At 28.9% G+C, this 11,067-nt stretch overlaps 1 protein-coding gene across 1 annotated transcript; it reads right to left on the reverse strand.

Annotated features, from left to right (window-relative positions):
- Positions 1-4,091: 4,091 nt before the first annotated feature.
- LOC114297392 (thaumatin-like protein 1b) lies at positions 4,092-10,143 on the reverse strand. The gene is made up of 3 exons (XM_082892019.1): positions 9,665-10,143; positions 8,843-9,542; positions 4,092-4,610 (listed from the first exon to the last, which is right to left on the reverse strand). Exons 1-3 carry the CDS (start codon positions 9,723-9,725, stop codon positions 4,469-4,471), a joined length of 903 nt encoding a protein of 300 aa, XP_082748145.1. The 5' UTR covers positions 9,726-10,143; the 3' UTR covers positions 4,092-4,468.
- Positions 10,144-11,067: the final 924 nt, after the last annotated feature.

Raw genomic sequence — 11,067 nt, forward strand, 5'->3', positions numbered from 1 at the left:
CACATAAAAGCATTACCTAAAATATTATAACATGTGATTCTTAAAATATAAAAACAATTCAAACCACCAAAATCATGAACAGAATAATTGTAGAGATTGTATGTTTCTGTATTGTTATATGTATATCTGTTTTTGAAAATAAAAATCCATCAGCATATATCATCTTTTTTATTTATTATTTTTAGAGTTAGACTTAAAAACAAAAAATATAGATAAATAATATATTTATTTTTTTCAATTCAAAAAATATATTCAAGTTGAAAACTCTTTTTCAACAGAATATTTAAATTATTTTTCAATTGAAAATACAAAGTCTTACAAATTATTAGGGGTGCTCGCGGTTTGACGGTTTTGTTGCGGCCAAATGAACTTCAAATCTGTCATGCGTCCAAAACTAGGAGGATTAAAAAAAATCAATCTATAACTGTCCACTCATCATCATATATCTATTCAAAATACGACAGATCAGTCCAATTTCATTAATTTAGATGAATCAATATATCTATTGTTCACACCTAATCACAAGTACACGGCTACATAATGTCTCAAATTAAAAGTGAATGGCTGAAAATGTAGGAGCCACATATCTGTTTATATTGATGATTTGAAAAACAACAGACTTGACAATTAATGATTGGTTGGTGGGCACTAAATCATTTTGAGAAACGTGGTTGAGAGCATTAAAAGTAATTCTTTAATAGTATTACTAATAATGTGATAGTGGATTATGCTTTATTTATTTAGGTAAATTACATTTACCTCTCCTGAGATTTTTGACAAATATAGGGACTTTTCTTGTGATTTGAATAATTACAGTAACATCCCTTACTTTACCTGACAATATCAAGATTTCCCCATACTATCAAAAATCACTAAACGGTGTCACTTTTTCCTTCAGAAATTATTTTATTGCCCTTCCCTTTAAAAATATTAAAAAATGTTTTTGGATTGGAGGATAAGTTTAGAGTGTTTGGAACAGTATTTTTAGATTTATTTTTTAAAAATATTAAAAAATGTTTTAAAAAAATTATTTTTTATTTTAAATATATAATTTTTATTTAAATATTTTATTTTATTTTGTAAATATTTTAATATTTTAAACTCAAAACACAATTTCACACTCAAATCGTAACCAAACACATAACTCAAAACTCAATTCAAAAATTATTTTCAAACCTCATAAGTAAACACATAACTCAACACTCCATACTACTTTTAAAACTCTACATTCAAATCGTAACAAAACGCATAACAAAAAAATAAAATACTTAAAAATATATTTATAAAATAAAATAAAATATTTAAAATAAAAATAAAAATTTTAAAATTTTAAAAAATATATTTAAATATTAAAAAAAATACAACACATAGATGTATGAAATATAATGCACATTAAAATAAATAAATAAATATTTAAAATATAGATATGTATCCTAAAAAAAAATTCAAAAAATTTCAAAATTTATAACCAAACAATTTTTTTTTTTTCAAAACTCATAACTCAAAGTACGACTCCACACTCAAATCATGATTCTAAAAATAATTTTAAAAAATAAAATAAACTTTTTTTGAATTTTTTTTTCTTTTAAAATAGAGTTTTTGAAAAAGTTTGGTTTTGAGTTTTGGAAAGAGTTTTGAGTTTTGAAAAAAGTTTTGAATTGAGTTTTAAGTTTGTATTTGGTTATGAGTTTTGAAAATATTTTTTGAATTGAGTTTTGAGTAATAAAAACATGTTCCGAATTTATTTTTTTTTTAGAAACATGTTTGGTTCTCTTTTAGAATCACAATTCCAATTACAAATTTTCAAAAAAAATTTCAAAACTCATAGTGTTAACCAAATACACAATTCTAATTAGAAATTTTCAAAAATCTTTTCAAAACTCGTAGAATCACAATTCAATTAGAAATAATTTCTTGAATTTATTTTTTTAGGGTAAATATTTTATATTTTAAATATTTATTTATTTATTTTAATGTGCATTAGATTTCATACATCTATGTGTTGCATTTTTTTTGATATTTTAAATATATTTTTTAAATATTAAAAAATTTTAAAATTTTTATTTTTATTTTAAATATATAGTTTTATTTTAAATATTTTATTTTTTTGTTATGCGTTTGATTACGATTTGAATGTAGAGTTTTAAAAATAATATGGAGTGTCGAGTTATGTGTTTGGTTATGAGGTTTGAAAATAATTTTTGAATTGAGTTTTGAGTTATGTATTTGGTTACGATTTGAGTGTGAAATTGTGTTTTGAGTTTAAAATATTAAAATTAAAATATTAAAATATTTACAAAATAAAATTAAATATTTAAATAAAAATTAAATATTTAAAATAAAAAATAATTTTTTTAAAACGTTTTTTAATATTTAAAAAAAATAAATCCAAAAATACTTTTCCAAACACTCCAAACCTATCCTCCAATCCAAAAACATTTTTTAATATTTTCAAGGGAAGGGCAATAAGGAAATTTCCTAAGGAAAAGTAACACCGTTTAGTGATTTTTGACAGCAGGGGGGAATCTTGATATTGTCAGGTAAAGCAGGGGAGGTTACTGTAATTATTCAAATCACAGGGGAGGTCCCTGTATTTGTCAGAAATCTCAGGAGAGGTAAATGTAATTTACCCTGTTTATTTTTATTTTTTTTGATATTCTCAATATATTAGTACTATTATTGGCCCTTTTTTTAATAATATGAATCATTGTTGCAATTTTAGATCACAAAAACAGAGCATAGGACGAATCTACCTCTAGCAAAGCCTCGGCATCAAGGATGGATTTAGGAGGATGCAGAGGGGATTACATTAAAAAAAATTAAAATAATTTAAAATTATAAAAATTTATTTTTATACTCTCAAATATTCTTTTGCATTTCTATAGTAATAATTTTAAATCTGTCCCTTCTTGCTTTGAAAGGGGGCACTCTAAGATTCTGAAAACGTCCCAATCAAACCCTTGTACGTAAGGTGACTGGAATTTCTTCAATCGAATGCGTAATTAAAATAAAACCTCTGCACCTCAACATCATAAAGGAAGATATTTTAGTACTTCACTGATGTGAAGTTAGGCTGAACCTCAACAAACTGTACCCCAACAAGAAAAACAGGTGATTAGGAAATTTGAACCCAAACCTTTCTTGTTACAACATCAATTGAGGGTGTATCGAGACTCAATGTAATATTTATTTTTTGAATATACCTAATATTATTATGAGGAGATGATATAAATGTGATGATAAATTTCATTTTTTTATAATATTATTATTATGATAAATGTTATTTAATATATTGGATTTTTTTTACTGAAAAAGAAAATAATAAAAATAACGAGACTTTAGCTAGCCACGTGGGAAAACTTGTAGGAAAGTAAAGAAAATTTAATAAAATATTCTGATGATATCTAATAATAATTTATTGGGTAAATTACATTGACACCCATTGAGGTTTGGTCCAATTACAACTCATCCCTTGACGTTTTAGAAATTACATTACCACCCCTGTAGTTAATAGTCTCATTTTATAAACTCCCATGTTTATATAAAAGATAACAACTCCTAGTAGAAAAATAGACGAAATTACATTAAAAAAAAATAAAGGAAAGGGGAAAAAAAAAAAGTAAAGCAAAACAAAAAAAGAGAGAGTGCATGAATTCAATATTTTCATTCCGTCTAACTAATTATAATGACAGGGAGTTAGTGTAATTTTTCAAACGTCAGAGAGTGATATGCATTAAACCCAAACCTTAAGGGATGTAAGTGTAATTTATCCTAATTTATTATTGTTATGGTTGTTATAATTTCATGCGTAGAACACGCTCATTTGGCGTGGCAAAAATTATGGCATCTCCGATTTATTTATTTATTTATTATTTTCTTCAAGTTTTCATATGGGATACATGTTCAACCAAGGAAACGCTTACCTAAGGTGAGTATAGTAAATGCATAGTGATATCTTAACTTGTGAAAGACAAAGTCATACCCATATACGCACAAAAGAAGCTCCCAAATCACATCAAAACAATTAACAAAACATCTAAATTCGACTCAGATCAGATCATATGGTTGTCACTAACCCAAATAAACAAATATTGTCCCCAATGTTTTTATTTTATTCAAAAAATTGAAAACGTATACATAATAAAATTACAAAATATTCTCACTACGCCGGCACTTGACTTGTCACCGTCTCTCTTCCAGCTCAGAGGCGTGATCGATGACGCTAACTGTCTCTTCCCTTGCTCTATTTTTCAAATCTTTCACCCAACTACGCAAAACTCTTGAAGAAAAAAAATCCAATTTAGAGTTGGGGTTTGTCAGGTCATCCAGCAATAAATATCATTTTTTGACTTTTTCATTTTGGCTGTCTCCTCAAGTCCGCTCTGGAGAATCCTTTCATAATAGCCCAATGGCAGATGGATTGGAGAGGCTGCGAAATCAGACACCGACACCGACACCGACACTGCAACTACCACAACCGCCAAACTATTGCTAAAATGGCGATGAAGCCGGTGATGAACAAGGATGGAATGCATGTTAAATTGCTTCCGCTTGAGACCAAGGAGACGGTGGTTGCCTCCTGGTTTTGTTGGCTTCCAGATGATTTTTGACTGCATCAACCATCATTCGGTAATTTTTAAATACAATATTAATATACAAGTAAACAATATTTTAAGTTAATCAAATTGCTTAAATATCTCGCAAGTGTCATGATTTAATATCGTATTTTAGGTTGGACGGTCCTGTATATTATCAAGAAGAGAAGCATAGGCATGAAACAAAACAATATGAAAAGCATGTATATGTGGCTAAAAATGGGAACGCGGCCGCTTTGGAAGGTATCAAAAACCGGCCTCCATGTCATCCCAAAACCTTTGCGAAAAAGAGGAATCGAATTTGGGGACCCTGTTATGTAAAATCTATAGGTGTTTTGCAAAAGTTTTTTTGATTTTTTGGACTAAAATTTACAAAATGACAAAATAAGTTAAAATAATCAATAAGACAAAATATTACATCAAATTCATAATCAGTTCACTTTTTCTCTTACAAGCATCGCATCCAACTGTAAAAAAATCTAACTATCTTCTTAAACACAAAAATTTTAGTCTATTAAAATAACCAAAGACTAAAATAGTCTATTAAAATAGTAACTTTCCAAACACCCACGTAATAAAACAGGAGGGTTTTTGAAAATGTGTCAAAATATCTTAGAGATACATTTTATTTCAAGGGTTGAGATTAATTCCTAAATTCATTAAGGGTCAAGATTTTTTTAATTCTCACTCACCCACCCACCTTCTTTTCCTCCTTTTTTTTCACTCATGCAATCTTTTTCTCTCCCTCTCCTACCCACCTTCCTTCCTATTTCCTTTTTATATTTTTATTTTTTATTTTCTCCCTTTCTATTTTCCTTTCTATTTCTTTTTTTTTTTTTAATTTTTCTCCTTTTTACTCACTTATTTTTTTTTACACCGTGCCTTCAGGTACGGGCACGTACTAGTGTACATATATTTCGAAAGTATATCTGATGCCATAATCCAGAGAGTGAGAGGAGTTTTATCTATCAAGGACTCAAACTATTGACCTCTTAATATGGTATGAGGATTCTGATCGATTGAATTTTTCCATGATTTATTAAAAAGATAATATTTTCAAAACAAATACACAGTTATGTACTCGAAATCTACTTTGAAAAACAAAATAATTAAATTTAAGCTGTTAAAACTTTTGTTAATATAGACAAATATAAAAGGCCACTTAGTCGATTGGCCAACCTACATATACAATTTAGAAACTTTCTATTGCCAAATGCCTGAGTTTTCAAAAATCTCTTTAGATAAAATCTCATTTTCATATTTAGTTTAAAATTTCTAAAAATCTTGAATTCCTAATGAAGAGATAATTTTTTTTTTTTTAATTTTTATTTTTAAGATCAAAAAGAAAATCTTCATTATAAAGATAAATTGTTAAGACATAAAGAAAGTGACATAAAATAAATAAATAAATAAATAAATAAAGGAAAAGGATTAGTGGACGTAACTATCCGTACGTTCATAACCAAATATACCATAGGGCTGTTTTGAAAGATGATTAAAAATTATTTTTTAGTTTTTAATCCATTTTATATCATATCATCTTTTATTTTTTTTTTAAAAAAAAATAATAAAAAAAATTAACTTTTAACCATTTTTTCAAAATAATCCACAGGCTAAATGATAAAGAAAGCAGGGCCGGCCCTGGCCTAAGGCCAATAAGGCTTGTGCCTTAGGCCCACAATTTTAGCTCAAAAAAAGGCTCCCAAATTTAATAAATTGTTATAGGCCCAACTCTTTTTTTTTTTTAGGATCAATTTAAAGGGCCCCAAAATGTTTTATTGGGCCCATGTTTGGTTTAGTCCATATTTATGTGGTTTGGCCCATATTTATTAAAATAAAAATATATAAAAAATAAAAAGAAAACAAATAAAGTGTTTGGGCCCAACCCAAACCATACATACAATATACAATATTATTCACTTAATATATGAAAGAAAATTTTAATTTATAATTTTAATGATTATATGTGCAAGTATACTTAAATAAAAAATTTGTGAATACTTATCATTTTAATCATAAATTTTTTATTAAAAAAAAATATATTAGAGGGGTCTCATTCTCGTAGTTCGCCTTAGGCCCCACAAATATCAGGATTGGCCTTGAAAGAAAGGCTTGTCGGGTCTGCAATATGCAGCATTCATTTGCTACTATGATTACAAGCTTCATTATTCTCTGGACTAACATAGTTCAGATTCATAGATTGTAATAATGTGAGTATGAACATACAAGCCTAACATGCACAAAACGTGTGATGATGAAACATTTTTTAGTGCATAGCCTAACAGGAAAAAAATAGAATAAAAATGGCCGAAAGTTATGACTTGTGTCACCTTATCCATCCGCCGGTAGCGAATGTGATCACTTCTTATATTAACAAACAAAAATGTATTCATCAATGTAAAATGTTAGGGAAAATTAATTAGTAAGACGCTCATAAAACATGTATACGTAAAATACTCAATTAATATAATTGCATAAAAGAGGATAAACGAATTACTTTTATCTTTCATTCAATCAATTAAAATGGATCATATTTACTTCACTTATCACAGTTTGATTTCTGTTAACTCAGGGTTATTTTGGTAAGTAGATTCAACTTTTAATTCACTTCATCTTTCACCCAAAAGAAACAATCAAAAGGCCAACTTTTAACTATTTCCCAAAATACCCCTCAACAGTTAAATCATCAACTCTTGAATCAATCTCTTTTTGTATTGGCTCAATAATTCAAATTCAAAACTATTAATACACATTTTATTTATCTATAGTACCCAATAATAAACAAAATTATATATATATATATATATATATTAATATAAGTGTTATGTGCTATGTTTAGTGGGGAGAAAATGTCCACGTTCGATAAGAGATGTTCGGTGAGTATAGCATTACTATACATTTTTATTTTAATCAAAAGAAAACATTTTAGCTTCAGATATTGAAAATTAAAATTTAATTAAATAGAAAAAATTTTAAAACATAAGAAAATAAGCAGGTTTAGTTTTAGTTTTCTGAATTTAATTTACTAAAAGTTAAATTTTTATTTTTTTATTTTTTTCTATTTAATGAATTTTTTAAAATTTTAAGTATTTTTTTTTTACTTTTTAAGATGTATCTTATTTAAATGTATCTAAATAATAAAATATTTGTGAAAAAATATTTTAAAAAATTAATAAATGGACAAAATATGAAAAATATATTGAATTTTTATATTTTTTGATATTTAGTATATTTTTTTTAAAAAAAGTTCACAAATATTATACTTTTTAAATGTATTTATATAAGTTGTGTTTAAAAATTTTAAAAAATTGCTTAAAATATTAAAAAAATCATTGAAAACATTAATATACAGAAAATAAAAAAGTAAAATTTTCTGAAAATTATTTTCTAAAAACCATAACCAAACAAGTTGAATAGTTTTAGGCCTCAGTTTGATAACAGATTATTTTATTAATTTTTTGGCTAAAATATGAGATAAAAAAATTGGTATGTTTAAAATAACTTTTTGATTTTTTTAAAGGAAAGATATGCAAAAAGTAGAGATATAATGAAATTTTTAACTTTTTAGTATAAATTATAAGTTTTTTTGATTTTTTTAAATAATTTTTTAACTTTTGAGCTAAAATAAACATTTGCCAAACGAAATCTTAGTTTAAAAGTTACTAAAAAAAATTAAAAAATCTATAATCTATACCAAAAATTTAAATTTTTTTTTTATTTTCTACACATTTTTTGATAAAAAATCAAAAAAATTATTTCAAACATATAAATTTTTTTATTTCATATTTTAATAAAAAAATTTAAAAATTACCAAAATTGGGTGGTGTATGATGATAAATTAGGCAATGATAGAAACCAGAGAGTGATACTCTAAAACAACCACTAATAATGTAACATTCATTTTTTTTTAAAAAAAAAAAAGACACAACAACATTGTGGCAGCAGGTAAGACTCAAGATCCGTTTGAGAAGATGATTTGTGACTAAAATAGCTGCAAAAGACAAAATAGATTATTTTAGCCACAACAAACAAAATATTACATTTAACCCACAATCATTACACTCTTCTCTCATAAAAAAATCAAAAAAAATTAAAAAATTAAAAAATTCTTTTCAAATCAAACTTTTTAACCCAAATTAAAATAATCAAAAATTCTAAAAAATTAAAAACCAATCCACTTTCCAAACCAACACTCACTATCACATTATTAACAGTGGCACTAATTAGTGCGCTCAATCAAAATTTACCTGGTGGCAGGAGTTGGGCAGAAGGTGATGACATATTCTGCAGAGGCACATGTGAAGATACTAGACCCATCATCGTAAGCGTAGCTGTACGCACGTGGGCACGCGCTTTTAAAATACTCGGAGAAGGAAGTCGGCTTACATGTATCAGGCGTCGCGTACGCACCACTACAACAATACTGCGGATCCCCAAACGCATCACACGCGCTCTTGCAGGCCACGTTCTTCGCTCCACCATCACTCATCACCCTCAGCTCCGAAGGGCACGACCCGTTCAGATCAACCACGCACCCTGTGGCCGTGCAGTTCCCACCACCTGTCCCACCCTGTGGGACCACAAGCATTGGGAGGTTATAACCGTCTACGAGGCTGACGTCATAGAAATCGAGGCCTCCGGCGCCATTGAGAGTGAACTCGGCGAGGGTGGCGGGAGGGGCGGCGCCGCTGCCGGAGCATTGAATTGTGGAGGAGCCGCAGTCGCCTGTGGCGCAGGTGAACTTGCCGGTGGCGGAGTCGGTGGTGCAGAAAGTGCGACCCCATAGCCGGCCGGACCAGGCGGTGGGGACGGGGATGGCGGTGGACTCACCAGTTAGGAGGGCGAAGCCGGTGGAGGAGAGAGGGGGTGTTCCGGCGCCGGACAATATGCCTGGCCATACCGTGTAGCTGCACTGGTTTACTATTGTGAATGTCGCTGAAAATACACCTGTAGATTAAAAAATTTTGAAAAATAAAAAAGGAAAAAATTATATACTTGCCAAAAAAAACTTGTAAAATAGAAATTAACTCGCTGAAGATAAAAAAAAATTATGTCACTCAATTATTTACCGGAAGTGAATAGAATGTGACAGATAGAGAAAAGAGCGAAAGAGGAATGAAGTTTAGCCATTGGTGGAATTTATGAGAGGTACGTAGTGTGGAAGGGTTTATAGTTGTTTGTTGGCATGAATGGGGTTGTGGAATATATGAGTCACCTGAGATTGTGAATGCATGGAAATGAAAAGGAGTTAAATGAAGAAATAGAGGAAGAAGAAGATGACGAGGACGAGGACGAGGACGAGGATGATGAGAGTGTGGGTTTTTGACCGACTTTGAGAGGGGGCAGACACAAGACACCGCCACAGTGGAGGTCGGTGAATCTGGGTGTCGTCGAGGTGTCTGTCTGTAAGTTGGAGATTTTTTTAGTTTAGGGGCAGTTGAGATTTAGGAGAGCTAATTGGAAAAACCGAGGGAAAGAGAGTTTAAATAGGCAACGTTCCCCAAGATGGTATAGAATAGAGGGGATTGATGGTGAAGGGATTGATGGTGAACGGATTAAGTAAAATTATATTTGTTTTAATGATTGTTATTAATGTAGAGATTGTTAAATTATTTTTATATAAAATAAATATATAATAATAAAACAAATAAAAAAGATACAAAAACATTAAACATTAATGTTTTAAAAAAAATGCCCAACATGTAAAAAATTTTAAAAAAATAAAAATAAAATAAAAAAATTTCAAAAAAAATAAAATAAATAAAATAATAATTTTTACTTAACAAAAAAAATAAAAAAATTAAACATTAATGTTAAAAAAAAATGCTCGACATGTAAAAAATAAAATAAAAAATAAATAAAAATAAAAAATTTCTAGTCCATGGGACTATTTTTCTAATACTAAGTCCTGAAGGCCCATCCGAATCCTCTTTGGAAGGCTCATCTTAATTCGGAGCTCACTATCAATCCCCTCCCCATCTCTCAAAACAAACACAATATTAGTGCGTCTCACCTCACTATCAATCCCAATTTCCTCTCTAACTCTCCAAATAAATGGGGCCTTGATGACTACTCGAGTCAACAGAGCGGGACAAAATAAATACAACAAATAAATTAATATAATATAAAAAAAATATTAAAATTTTTAAAAATTTTATTAATGTTTTAACTAAATGTCTCAGCGAGGACACATATTAGGTCGATTTCAGGTGACATGTGAGGTATTTGAAAAAAATATTAATAAAATATTTAAAATTTTAATATTACTCATGAATAATATTATACAAGAAAAATGCCTCAGACCCCGGCGGGGTCACTGGGGGTCATGAATGGGGGGCTGTCATTGGTCAAAAAAATTTTTTTTTTTTTTTGTGATTTAGTCCAATGGAGGGCTGCCACCTCACTGGGGGTCGACCCCCAGTGGGGGTCTGTAGCAAGACCGTATTATACAAATAAATTTTTCAAATAAAAT

The sequence above is a fragment of the Camellia sinensis genome, chromosome 1, assembly GCF_055761805.1.
Source record: "Camellia sinensis isolate YWXY chromosome 1, ASM5576180v1, whole genome shotgun sequence".
NCBI classification, from domain to species: Eukaryota; Viridiplantae; Streptophyta; class Magnoliopsida; order Ericales; family Theaceae; genus Camellia; species Camellia sinensis.